Genomic DNA, 14,998 nt, shown 5'->3' on the forward strand with positions numbered 1-14,998 from the left:
CTCTTGTGTACTCATTTTATGCCTTGCATTAAAGTTAAGCCTCTATCAGTGTTATCTCCCACTATTCAATTACAAGCTCCTCAAGGTCCCAGGTCAGAACTTCTTTTTCTTGGAGTCCCTCACATAACAAAATACACAGTGTCTTATATATGGTCATCCCTCCACATATCCAGAAAACAGAATATATCCTAAGTGCCTCCACTAGGAGCACAAACCCCTAGAATCTCCTCAGGAGAACATAATATGACCTAAGAAGGCCTCTAATTTGAAGCGGAACACAAAAGGAATGAGTAACTAAAGTGAACATATTTGTGGTGATGAAATACTCACCAGGGCACGAGAGGATTGAGAAAATCCTAGCCAACCTGATAACTAAAAGCTTACTTGAGGAAGACTTCCTAGATAATGGGACTTTATGGGAAGAGTTACCAACTCCTCATTTTCTTCTCTCCCCAGCAATGGCATTTCCTAAAATTGTGCTCAACTTCTTCTTTAGGAATTCCTTAATAGTGCTCTCCACTTCCAAGTGGTGTAAAAGTTCCTGGGGTGCTGCTCTAACACCCCTTACTTTATTTCTCCCTCATTTTCTTTGTCCTCCCCTGTCTCTCAATTTCCAAAGTGATAAAGCAAAATAAAAAAGTAACAGTGATGATTAGATGAGATGATCAAATATTTGTTAGAGTGTTGAGAGGCAGGCAGGATAATAAAATATTTAGTGTCTGGAAGAATCGCACCTATTATACACTAACTGTCTCAGGACAGTCCTGTTGACTTGGGCCCACCTCAGGACATTTTTGACAGGCAGATTTCAACACATAATGTTGTTATCTTGAAACTTCAATGAAACAGAAATACAGAGCACGAAGAGGTCATTTGCTAAGATGTGGGACTCTGGACCTCTGATATAATCAATGAAAACTATAAACCATGAAAACAACTAAATTAACTACCACTTTAATAAAATACCATCTGTTAATAATGTTTGACTATATTTTTTTTTATTTTTTTTTAAAATATATTTCATTGATTTTTTACAGAGAGGAAGGGAGCGAGAGATAGAGAGTTAGAAACATCGATGAGAGAGAAACATCGATCAGCTGCCTCCTGCACATCTCCCACTGGGGACATGCCGCAACCCAGGTACATGCCCCTGACCGGAATCGAACCTGGGACCCTTCAGTCCGCAGGCCAACGCTCTATCCACTGAGCCAAACCGGTCTCAGCGACTATAGTATTTAATTAGGTCCCTGTAGTACACCACTCAGGTCAACCCAGGCTGGCGTTACCTAATTGTACCAGGTCCTATCCCAAGGGCTGGGGATACAGCAGTGAACAGCACAAAATCCCTGTCTTCAAAACACAATTCTAGTGGGGGAAGACAGACATCATAAAAACATTATTTCAAATATTGACAATTTTTGTGAATAAAATACAATAAAGTGCTAGAATATCTATGGTAGGGGATAGGATGGAGAAGGGAGACTTTAGCTAAGATGATTAGAAGAGACATCCAGTGATGAGAAGGAGAGGTCATGAGAAGACCCTGGAGAAGAGCATTCCAAGAAGAGGGAAGATCAAGTACACAGGCTCTCCAATGGCAATGTGTGCGTCTAGTTCCAAGGGAAAAGGACAGCCAGTGGGACCAGAACAAGGTGAAAGAGGAGAGGAGAGGAGAGGGGAAAGTTAGAGACAGACAGGCACAGACATGAAGAACCTGTGGGCCATGAAAAGCATGTTTAGATCCTAGAGAATCCAACCATCCCCTAAAATAGTGACCTAAGTGTTGTAAAACCAGGTGTGTGCAGGTGAAGAACAGTCTGAGGGTAACTTTCAGTCCTTCAACAGAGCCACCCCAACCATATGCTTCCTCTTCTGAGCAAATCCCCCAGGTTACCGGCCAGGTTAGGACCTCTACTTCTTAAGCACACTCCAAATATTTCTGCTGGGCTCGTGCTGGTATAATGCTAGTATTATTTAATTTTAACTACATTCTAAAGAGAAAGTGAGAACACAATAATTAGGTATTAGAATCGATGTTATTAGACTCGTTTTCTTGGTTAATTTATTCACTGACACTATTAAAGTAAAACAAGGAAGTTGGACCAAATGACTTATCAGGTCTTGTCCAAATGATGGCTAGTCCAGGTTCTAATGTTAAGACCTAGGAAAGGCTCGGGCTAAGGCTTTCTTTGGAGAATTCACAATGGTTCCATTGTTCTCACTATCTTTACTTATTGCTGCAAAAAAAGATTATAAAAGGACCTCAGTAAATGTTGTTGAGTAAATAATGTATGGTTTTGCTTGATATTTAAATTCCTTCTAGGCAAGTCTGTAGCATAACAGGCAAGACATCCTACAGATGCCTTTGAGGACTCTGTAGGAAGTAAGGTAAAGCTTAAATCTTTAAGAAGACTCCTCCTTCTCTAAGAAGTTCTTTTAGTCTAACCAGCTCTCACAAACATTAGCCAACCACAGTGCCTGCCTTCTTTTTTATATATATTTTTTTATTGATTAAGATATTACATATGTGTCCTCATCCCCACGTTATCCCCTACCCTCCCCCCCCCCCCCATGCGCTCACCCCCCTGTTATCCGTGTTCATTGGTTAGGCCTATATGCTTGCATATAAGTCCTCTGGTTGATCTCTCCCCCTTACCCCCACCCTCCCCCACCTTCCCTCCAAAAAAAAAAGGAGGCAGGCACTGTGGTTGGCTAATGTTTGTGAGAGCCGGTTAGACTAAAAAAACTTCTTAGAGAAGGAGGAGTCTTCTTAAAACACCAGCGAGACAAGCGTTAATGAAAACAAGTCCCAGCAGAGGTCAGACCTAGTAAGTCCAAGTATCTATCAGAAAAGTAGGCCTCAGCTTCTACGCTGGAACTCTGAAGCAGAAACTTGGATTTTGTGAATGAAATCAGCAGGAAAGAAGACTAACACATGGACACTAGGAAATGAATACAGCACTAGTAACATCCAGTCCTAACTGGATTTTGGCATTGTGATGACTTCACTAAACTAATCCTGTGGTCACTTTGCTGGTCATTCAACCCTCTCCTACCCTCACAATCTTCATCCCTTCCATCTACCAATCAACTCACCAAAATTCTACCTTCTTCCCATCCAATTCTCCATTCTTTCCTCCAGTATTTACTACTCTTCAGAGGCTATCTGTATGCAAATACAAGTATTAATTTAGTAAAAACTTATAGGAAAGATGTAACAGTGTATATATTTTTAAAATAAGTATGTATACACTCCCAGCTGGCATAGCTCAGTGGCTGAGCTTTGACATATGAACCAGGAGGTCATGGTTCAATTCCCAGTGAGAGCACATGCCCAGGTTGCAGTCTCAATCCCCAGTGTAGGGTGTGCAGGAGGCAGCCGATCAATGATTCTCTCTCATCACTGATGTTTCTATCTCTCTCCCTCTCCCTTCCTCTCTGAAATCAATTTTTAAAAGATAAGTATGTATACAAATGCAGAGAACAATCCTTAGTAAACTGGGACTGAATCTTGTGGAGCAAGACAGAAACTGCAGGTGAGACCCACCCTCGAGATGGAGGCTGTATTAACATTCCATACATGCTGTTTACCAAGAGTGCAGACAGAAGTCATTAGCACATACAAAAGGTGTTCCACTCCTCTGGGCTACAGGTTGACTCAAAGTCAATAACCACAGGGGGGAATCTAACATGTGGAGCAGATGCAAGTCTTTTCTTTTTCTTTTAACTTATAAATATGAGCAAATGGCTCTTACACATTTGTTAAAAACTTATTAGAAGGCACTAAACTTACTCTAGGATTCATAAATCTAGTCGTTAACCAGGAATAATGATCTGCCAGAAAAAATGGAAAAATCCATTCTTCTAACTAAAGCAACTGCTCGTGTTCCTTTGAGACTGGGAGAGTCCACTGAAGCACATCATGGACTATTATTGTTCTTCATGAGTTTATCTTTGGAAATCTATTCTGTTTGCTTTTGACTCTTCAAAAACAATGTCATGGTTTAATGCACTATCTCCTACTGATGAAATTAATGTACGCAAAAGGCCTACATTTACAAAAGTCTCTCACAATGTCCAGAGACTAAATCTCAGAGTAATTCTGAAAATGAGTGATGAAATGGTTTATGTCACGTGGGGTAGACATATGGAATAAAGGGGAAGGAAGACCAGGGATTTATCTGCAGCCACAAAACCTTGTATCATGGCATACATATCAAACCAAATATAATTTTATCCTACACCTTCAAAAGACGATGTCACTCTGAGTGCAGCCTCACTGAGTCCCAGAGCTGACCTCAGAGTGAGTCGGGGTAGAGCCCACAGCATGCCCAGCCCCACAGCAAATTCCTCTCCTCTCCAGAGCTGCTCTAGAACCACATCAGGCCTGAAAAGTAGGCAGCATTTGTCCTCCATTTGTCTAAAGTGCTTTTTAAAAATAGTGCTAAAATAAATAAGATTCTAGTTTTCAAAAAGGTCTATGTATAAACAACCATTTCCCAACACATTACTCTCTAGTAATGACATCATAGATTACTATGTTTTATGGCAAAATGGAGAATGCATAAAGAATAGATGATGACATCATAAGAATCTGATGCTACTGCCAATTACTCAGCTGACCTCTGTGGGTGGAACACAGTCCTCAGGATTCAAGAGAGTTTGCACAAGTTTATTATTCTACTCACAAGGAGACAAAGAGTGTTTATAAACAGTTATCTCCTTGCTGAGGACAAAGGTCATGTGGGCCCAAACTACTAAACTGAGAACAACATTGCCCCACAGGGCAATAAGAGGGTAGAGAAGCAAGAGAATTATCTGGGCAGAAGGAGGGCTAATACATAAACATGTTTATATAATGGAACAAAATGTTGAGGTTGGGTAGTTAATGCTGGATACTGTCCTCCCTTGCAGATGGTGTGGTAGAGTGGAAAAGCCGACTTTCGTCCCATATCACCTGCCATCAGGCTAATCAATGATTTTCAACTGGTGTCACATCAGTGTGCTGCAAGAAATTTTTAAAACTTACAATATCTGACTATTTAGGCAGGGACACTGACCTCTTTTCCCTTAGATTGTCAAATTAAAAAGTGTAAACGGCTCTGGCCAGGTGGCTCAGTTGGTTGGAGCATCAGCCCATACACCAGGTATGCAGGTTCAATCCCCAGCTGCGGCGCATACGGGAGGCAACCAAAAGATGTTGATCTATCTCTCCCCCCCCTTCTTTCCTCTAAAATCAATAAAAAACATATCCTTGGGTGAGGATAAAAACAAAATGAGGACAACACAATAGCTGTCTGGTGTGAATGAATCAAAATATACTTTTGTGTGTGTGTGTGTCAGATTGGCAAAACAATATATTCATTTTTTGGTGTGCCACAGAATTTTAGTAGTTAGTTTGTGTGCCATGAGGTGAAAGGGTTGAAGATCATTGGACTAGATGACCTGAAGTAGGTATATAACCTACCTGGCCTTGTATTGAGAAGATAAAAAAGACAACTTGTTCAAAGACCCCAGTCAAATGTCTAATCCACAAGGGTCATTTAACGAATCTTAGCCTCCCACCCCCCACACCCTTTTCTTCTCCCACTTCTCCCAATTGCTGAAACCCACATTGGCTCTTCCATCTGGTTAAAATAGTTTGGAAAACTTGACCTTGATCTAGCCAAACCCACTGACCTCCACAGAGCCACCCACATAAGTTCTCATGGTAATAGATCCAGAGACTGAGTCAGCCTCTCTAGAGCTTTCACTCTCCTCATCCTAAGGACAAGTTTTCTTGAGGGATTGTACAACTTTTATGATGAAAAAAAAAACAAACAAAAAAAACACGTCACGAGAACAAGCAGTACAGAGAGGATTTTTCACATGCTGTCCCAGTCATTAGAAAGTTGCTGTATCGTAGCCTTCAACATTGAGAGGGTGCTGCAGAGAGTTCACAAAGGCTTTTGAGCCAAATGTGGGTTCTCATTAAAGTTCTACTAAACAGGAGCCTTTCTCTAATAAAATCAAGCATCACCACAAATCAGGAAACTAAGCCTCAGGGGAAAAAGGAAAACAGGACACCACACGTGGTCATGTGGGGAGCTGGGGCAGGGAGGAAGGAAGAAGAGCCTTAATAGGGTACACTAGAAATAGCAGGTCATTAACAATGCCCTTCCTGTCCACTTCAGTTGGATTTTTATGTAACTCTGTGCTGTGACTCCTAAAGAATATGTTATAGGTACATATGTGTTTTCCCTTGTCTTGTTTAGATGAAAACACCAGGCAGAAATGGGTTTAGTTAGAAGGAAAGAGCAAACATTATAAATGGGGTACAAACAGGATTTTATAGCCAAACTGAGTTTTTAAAATTATTTGTAATTTTTCTTTTAAAAGTTTGCATGTATTTATATTTCTAAGCAGTTGTCAAGAATCAATAAACTGAGCTGAGTACTTCACATTCTCGTGGAATAGGTCATTTAATAATGTTTATATTAGACTTCACAGGGCTCAAAGCGCTGTCTCACATGCTGTCTATTGGGTATTACTATCCTACTTTTATTTAACAGACAAGAAAGTTGAGGCTAAGGGAAATTAAGTGATCTCCCCCAAGGTCTGACAGCTAGTGAAAGTTAGGACTCAAACCCCAGCCTCCTGATGACAGAGCTGTCCCTGCCACAGGCTGCCTCTCACTGTTTCCCCCATTACATGGAACAGCGGTTCTTACCTTCCAACTCTTCTTTCTCATAGTGAATGTTGAGAATTGTGCTGGTCCCACCCTGATCCACCACAGCTTCTTCATCTGGTCTCTGTGAAAACATAAATATGTAGTCATAGTAATACCCACACATTCATTCAAACATTCAGTTAAGTACCATGTGTCAGACGCTTTATGCAACACTTGGAAGAGAAGCACAATGGTTTATATATTTTTTAAATTTGAACCTCACAATAACTTTGAGATACAAATATGGTAGCCATTCTCTTTCTTATTTTATAAAATGAACAGCCTGAGACTCAGAGAACATACAATAATTATTGCGCAAGGTTACAAATGGGGTAAAAGGCAGAAGTAGGACTGAGCCCAAGTCTTATGACTGCAGATCTCATGCCTTTTCATCTCTGCACCCCATCTATACATCTGTATAATGGCATTCTGTAAGTGGTGTCAACCACATTGTGTCATTTGGTGTAAACTGGTCGGTCTCCTTGACCTCTGCAGCATCTAAGCCTGTTTAATACTCTGTCCTTTAAATTTTCCATCCTGCTCCCTGCCCAAATCTTCCCTGTCTCATCCTAAGGCTCATCTTCTTCCTCTAAATATAATTCCCAAGGGAGTGCGGTCTACCTTTCGTTTCCCTCACTTGAGTATTACAATTTCAACAGCACCCTGAGATGGTGTGGCCCAGTATTTGACAAACCAATGGGATGCCACACCTCAAGACTCAGGTGTCTAAAACCAAATTAATCTTCCTTCCAAAACTAGCAGCCTGTTCTCATTTACTTACTCCTTCCTATGGCACCATCATTTCTTAATCCACATTTGAAATTTCAAACATATTTAGTCATCTATTTCATATATATTGAGTATCACTTATATGCCTTCAGAGAAACAGTTTTCTTTTCTTATCAAGACCTCCTTTGCAATTTCCCTCAAATTCACTCTCATCTCACATCCACTCTATCCCATACTGTCCAACACTTTCAGTCATACTGGACATTTTTTATCAGTTCTGGAACCATATTTCCTTTCTTCCCTGAGTGCTGCTCCTTCTAGAGCAATCACCCTCTGCCTACTATCCCCACCTCCACCACCAGCAACTAATACTTATTCATCATCCTATGGATCTCAATCTAAATGCACTTCCTTGGAAGCTTTTCCTGATTACCCCTCTTATAAACTAAGCTAGGTCCTCCCATTTTTATGTCTTCACTAGAGTCTGGTGCACGAAATTCATGCACTGGGGGGTGGAGGGTCCCTCAGCCCAGCCTGTGCCCTCTCGCAGTCCAGGATGGCTCAGGGGATGTCCACCTGCCAGCTTAGGCCCACTCCCACACATCCTCTTGCAGTTCAGGACCCCTTGCTCCTTACCCCTCGCCTGCTCACTGCTCCTTACTCCTCAGCTCACTGCTCCTTAATGCTGCTGTGGAGACAGGAGAAGCTCCCACCACCGCTACTGTGATCACCAGCTGCTCTGACAGAGCGGCGTTCCCCCTGTGGGAGTGAACTGATCACCAGGGGGCAGCTCCTGCTTTGAGCATCTGCCCCCTGGTGGTCAGTGTGCATCACAGCGACTGGTCATTCTGGTCATTCCGCTGTGACAGTCACTTAGGCTTTTATTATATAGACTAGAGGCCCAGTGCACGGTTCGTGCACTGGTGGGGTCCCTCAGCCTGTTCTACAGGGATAGGGCCGAACTGGCTCTCCAACAACCCCCAAGGGGTCCCAAATTGTGAGAGGGTGGTTCTCGGGTGATGCACCCCAGAATCAGGCTCCCTCCTCTCCCAATATTATGTCACTTTCTCTCTGTATCTGTCTCGCTTCTTTCATCTCACTTTACCCTAAGTTTGATGACTTGTGGGCATTTAGCTGCAAAATGCAATTATTTAGCAAACAGGATTTACTTAACCTGGAATCCAGTCTGCCTAGGGCAGGACCCTGCTCAATGTCAGGCTCCTGCCAAGGCCCTTCTGCCTAGGCAGTCCTGTGATGGTGAGAACCTCCTTCTTCCCACCTGAGCTACTCCTTCACCTTCTTCCCTCCCCAGAGGTTGCCCGCTGGCGCTATTGTCCACCCAGAAGGAGGGAAGCCTCATCCAATTTCCCAGCTGAGAGTGGTAGTGGGAAAATTTGCTGCCTCCACTGGAAATTGATATTAAACAGATGGGCCGGCACAGGGGCAGATGTCGGGGCCACAGCCTGTAGGTCTTGCACGTCTCATCATTTAGCTAATCAAGTCGAAAAGTTTCTGTAAGGGCCAAACCCACGACCTCTGCAATGGGCTAGAGGCCCGGTGGGGAACCAGACACAAAGTGGGGAGCCAATGGGCTAGAGGCCCGGTGCATGGATTCATGCACCAGTTGGGTCCCTCAGTCTGGCCTGCGGTGACTGGACTGAAACAGGCTCTCTGACATCACCCAAGGGGTCCCAGATTGCGAGAGGTGGTTCTCAGGTGACACGCCCCTGAATCGGGCTCCCTCCTCTCTGGTTCTAGGTGCATCACCCAAGAACAGGAGCTGCCAAGTCACCGCAGCTCAGCAGCTCCTGCATTGAGCATTTGCCCCCTGGTAGTCAGTGCATGTCATAGCTACCGGTCAGATGGTTGGTCGGATGGTTGCTTAGGCTTTTATATATATAGATCACACACTGTACTTCTCCTTAGTAATGAAATGTTTCTGCTCCTTAAGGGAGAGACCATATCTGTCTTCCTTTCCACTGTTTCCCCAGCACTCTGAAGACTTTTCACATAGTGGGTGCTCAATACATCTTTGTTAAAAGAATGAATATAATGGTACCTACTTTATCAAGACCTTCACCATACCCTGAATTATTTCAAAAAATATCTGAACTGATTTCCTTACTAGTCTATTTCCTTTACCAAACCTGCAGCTCCAGTCAGGCTTACTGATCCTACAGGCACCGTGCACATTCCCACCTTCATGCCTTTGCTCATACTGTCCAGTCACCTAACACTCCCCTTCCCCAACTCTCCAGCACAGCAAACCCTCACCATCCTTCCAGATCCAGCTCAAATTTCCAGTTTACTGTTCCAATTTTATTATTTTGTAGTTATCATCTATGCCCCCAAATAAGACAAGCCTGAATATAAAAGAATCCATTTTTCTAAAAAGAAGATTCAAAAAAAGTTTTTGAGGCTAACTTGAATAAATAAACTTGTAGGAAAGTAGATGAAATACTCGAATGTCTACTTATAGTATTTTATTTAGTTTTATAGACATATTTATAAAAACATATATTATTACTACTATGGAATAAGCTCCAAGATATAATATCAAGTTTAAAAAGTAAGGTGGAAAGCTGTATAACTGTTGTCTAAGAAAGGGTTTTGAACCATAAGTATCTGCTTATACTTAAAATATATAAAGGAAGAATAAGCCATAAAAGATGTTTTTAAATAGTTACCTATAGAAGGAGGGAGGGCATAGAGGATAGGAGACAAGGATAGAAACTAAAATTCTGTGAATATACCTTATTTTATATATATTTTACATAATTTTAAAACAAAATTAAGAATTTAAAAATCAATTCCCAGAAATCAAAAACAAAATGAAAACAAATACCAAATTGATGGCATAACTATTCTAAGAGAAATTATTCCAAATAACTTTAAACATAATAAATTGAACATCCTTAGTAGGATATACCCTAAAAACAAAAAGAATTGAAAAAGATCCTAAACTGCTTTTTAGTTACCATATTGTTGCTTGTAGTGTTGGTGTTATCACTCTGAGATTGTTGTGTATTGTGAGATAAAACAAATAATTATGTGAACTTTTTCTGTCACTCTCAATGTGTCTGAGAACTGGAATTCTCAGCTGGGGTGCAAGGAGATACAGTTGTAAAATAGAAGTTAAGTAAAAACCAGTGCAATCCTGAATTTGAATTGGAAGTATCAACAAAAATATACGACATATTTTTATCTGTAAGTATTTTTTAATTGATAAATTTATATTTTCTGGCTCTGTCCACTCAAAAGCCCTAGAAAAAAAATGGTCAGCCACTAGCAATGAGTATCATTAGCATCTAGACTGTGGTCTCTTACAGTGCCATTTTCTACTAAAAGGCACTCAAAGACAACTAGGGTTGTGTCACATGGACTCAGTAGACAACTTAAAGAGGTCCCTTGCCAAAACTAGGACAATATGCCTGGCCGTGTGTCTCAGTGATTGAGCATCAATCTATGAACCAGGGGGTCACGGTTTGATTCCCAGTCAGGGCAAATGCCCAGGCAGAGAACTTGTGGGTTTGATCCCCAGGCAGCCAATCAATGATTTTCTCTCATCATTGATGTTTCTATCTCTCTCCCTCTCCCTCTCTGAAATCAGTAAAAATATATTTTTATAAAAGAGGACAAGTTGAATCAATAAGGGTAATAACTGCAACAAACTGAATATATCAAATACATATATTAAAACCCACAAGTTCACAATGTCACTTTAAAAATTAACTAATTGGCCCTAGCCAGTTTGGCTCAGTGGATAGATCATCAGCCTGCAGATTGAAGGGTCGCAAGTCTGATTCTGGTCAAGGGCACATACCTCAATTGCAGGCTCAATCCTTCGCCCTGGTCGGAGTGTGTGTGGGAAGCAACTATTCAATGAGTCTCTCTCACATTTATGTGTCTCTCCCCCTCCCTTCCACCCTCTCTAAGAATGAATGGAAAAATATCCTCGGGTGAAGATTAACAACAAAAAATTGACTAATTGGTTAACATTGGAAGATATGCTAATAAGTTAACTGGTTGCTTTGAAGGCTGGTAAAAATTAATCCGTTTCCCTATATAAATTGTACCATAGAATAGATGAGAGAAGTTTCTTATTATTAAAAAAAAATAAATGGAAAAGGAGTATTAGAATTAGAACATTGCCATTTTGCAGTACAAATGGACTGCATTGATTTTCAACAGCCACTAACATCACAGAAACAGCCAGACATTATATGCCTCCTAATGGAAGACCTTATCACCATCCATGAGGCAATCTTACCAAATAAATTGTCCCTGAATCTGATCAAGCCTCTAAATTCAAATACCAATTTACTGAAAATACAGTGAATCAGAGCTCTACAGAAAAACTACACCATGGGAATACAATCAGCAAAATCCAGACAGTGAAAAACCATATAGGACAAATCCTCCCCTAGCCTCTTTTTAAAAATAAATAATTGCAAAAAGAGAAAGAGAGAGACAGAGGGAGAGGAAGGCAAAACCAACAGGTTAAAAGAGACAATGAACCAACCACAATGTGTGGACTTTAGTTGAATCTTGACTCAAACAAACCAACTGAAATAAATTTTTTAGTTATTTTTTAAATATCTTCTTAAAGTCATGACATTTGACCTAGCCGGTTTTGCTCAGTGGATAGAGCAGGGGTGGGCAAACTTTTTGACTCGAAGGCCACAATGGGTTCTTAAACTGGACCGGAGGGCCAGAACAAAAGCATGGATGGAGTGTTTGTGTGAAATAATATAAATTCAAAGTAAACATCATTACATAAAAGGGTACAGTCTTTTTTTTTTTAGTTTTATTCATTTCAAACGGGCCGGATTCGGCCCGCGGGCCATAGTTTGCCCACGGCTGGGATAGAGCGTCAGCCTGTGGACTCAAGGGTCCCAGGTTTGATTCCCGTCAAGGGCACATGCCTGGGTTGCAGGCTTGATCCCCAGTAGGGGGCATGTAGGAGGCAGCTGATCAATGATTCTCTCTCATCATTGATGTTTCTGTTTCTATCTTTCTCTCCCTCTCCCTCTCTGAAATCAATATATTAAAGTTATGACATTTGAGACAATTGGAAATTTGAATATTGACTAGATCTTTTATGATATTAAAAAAATTATTGGTTTTCTCTTTAGGTGGTACTGTGCTTATTTTTTAAAGAATCCTTATCTTTTAGTGACACCTACTGAAATATTTATAGATAACATTGAAAGATTACAGATATGCAAAATAATAAATTAACTTAGAAATATTACTTACTGTCACACTTTATAAACGTTATTCAAAATCTTCAAATACATCTTTAACATCAATGTCCTCCTCATCCCCATAGGTGCTTTTTTTGAGTCAATTTTCCAAGCATGTCTGTTTCACTTCCATCTAAATTGTAAAGACTCTCATATAAAGTCCTATTTGAGGAATAACTTATAGATAGAAAAAACTTGCCTTTGTTTTAGACTTATTTGTTCATCTAGCTTATGATTAAGATCATGAATTTCCTGATAGCAGGAGCCACATATTTTCGTCTTTATGTTCTCCCAGAGTCTAACACTGTAGCTTACCATTGTAAGTAGCTTTCATGCCTCTGAGTCCCAGGAGGGTATGTACTTATGTTCACTCCTGTGTACCTAGCACCTAGTAAAATGTCCAGTATGTGGTAAATATCCAATCAATTTGATGAATAAATACTTATTAGTTTTCTGAACTTGTTATTTAAGTCATATAACGTATTTTCTCATAATAAATTTTCAGGTTTGTAATATCCAGAGGACAATGATCAATTAATTAGTATGCTTAATACTGCCTACGGCCACATGCCACAGCATAGAACACAGCAGGAATCTGGATAAAAGGGGGAAGGGAGGGATGATTGATTTTTTTAACTCAAAAACTATGAAAGCAAAATATAAAGAGCAAGGTCAACTGTCTGAAAAATTCAGGTTGAAAATCGACTTGTTGTTTGTTTCCTTAATTTAGATTGGTTAATCACAGCCTAAATTCACTGAATAAACGTTCATCTACTTTCTTTGTCTTGCCAAAGAAAACAGTCACTGTCAAACACCATTAGCCAGGGCATTTAAAAGGTCAGGCTTGAATGTGGATCCTGATTCAAATAAGTCAGCTATTTTAAAAACTTATAAGGCACTCACAGAATTTTAAACAACTAGATGGATATTTGATTATATAAAGAATATGTTAATTTTAAATGTAACAATACTATTGTAATATAGTGGTTATGTCATCTTTAAAAATGGTCCTTAATCTTTAGTGATACATACTGAAGTGCTTACTGATGAAATAATATGATGTCTGGAATTTGGAGAATGGGTGGAAACATAGATGAATCAATGCTCCTTGTTGAAGCCAGGTCATTGGGTACGTGGTGATTCATTTTTACAAGTCTTTCTTACTTTGGTACATGCTTGAAATGTCCCATAGACTTCAAGTATATGTGAGGTTTGTTTAAAATCATAAAAATGAAAAGAAAGGTACGTCAAGTCTCATTGGTCTGTTCTTATTGCAGAGTCCTCACCAGTTGGCTATTATTTCCTCTGATACCATCATTATTTATGGCAGAGAAGATCTCTCAACCATGGATTTCTAGGGTTCCTATGAATGGGCTTCAGAGGATTATGTGTGCGTGTGCATTTTTCTTGGGAAAGGGCTCATAATTTTCACCAGATTCTCAGGGGAGTTTATGACTCAGAAAAAGATTAGAGTCATATGAGCCACATTATATAAGTTTAGGAGAAAAAAGAAAGAAGGGAGGGTGGAAAAGAAGAATGAACTAGAGAAAAGGCCCTGTTTCTAAGTCTCTTTTCTGTACTTCCTCCTGACTCACTGACAAGAACCACTGTGGATTTATTTGGATGCCTATCACAAGAACACGATAAGATAAAAAGAACTAAAGGAGTTAAATAAACATTGAAACTGCAAGGCACATGGTGAGGGAGAAAGCATTGTTATGAGCCTTGAAAAATGAATGAATTATAGCTGAGTAGCAAACCAGATTCTCACTTACAGTTAATGGACAAATTAAAAGGCAGGGGCAGGGCTGAGTCTTACATAATGGCTCCTGCTCCTAGAAGCAGCCACACAGGCTGCAGGGGAGGAAGAAGATGGCAGGCAGTGGAGCCCACCTTGAGCCCTCTACCTGACACACCTCTACTGTTCAGCTCCACATGTGTGGTTGTATACCTGCCAAACTCAGCCCCACCTCTTTTCTGGCAGTCAGTCTCAGATATTTTACCTCTAAAGATCGCTTTCATCTTTTTTCCCTAAGGTTCCAATGTTTTCAGAGATTGTAAAAAGCAGGCTCCTACCCCTCTACCTTCCCATCCTCCCCTGCCCTGGACAATAAAAAGTCAAGCATTTAAGTTCTAACATATTTAACCAATTCTTTAAAATCAACAAATATATAAGTGGCTTCCAGGGTTTCTAATCAGCAAACTGAGTTAATGCAATTAGTATTAGAAGCAAATATTTATGAGCACTTACTAAATCATAGGTCTAGCATTGTGCTTTACATAGATTACCTCACTTAATCCTCACAACAGACCT

General features: G+C 40.4%; 1 protein-coding gene across 1 annotated transcript in view; it reads right to left on the bottom strand.

The window, feature by feature from the left end:
* SLC4A8 (solute carrier family 4 member 8) overlaps positions 1–14,998 on the bottom strand; it is a 78,793-nt gene that overhangs the window by 57,202 nt on the left and 6,593 nt on the right. Inside the window, exon 2 of the mRNA XM_081082614.1 lies at positions 6,710–6,791. Coding sequence (XP_080938740.1) covers positions 6,710–6,791 — 82 coding nt within the window. The remainder of the gene's footprint in view (positions 1–6,709; positions 6,792–14,998) is intronic.

The sequence above is a fragment of the Myotis nattereri genome, assembly GCF_964212035.1.
Source record: "Myotis nattereri genome assembly, chromosome: 2".
In the NCBI taxonomy this organism is placed as follows: Eukaryota; Metazoa; Chordata; class Mammalia; order Chiroptera; family Vespertilionidae; genus Myotis; species Myotis nattereri.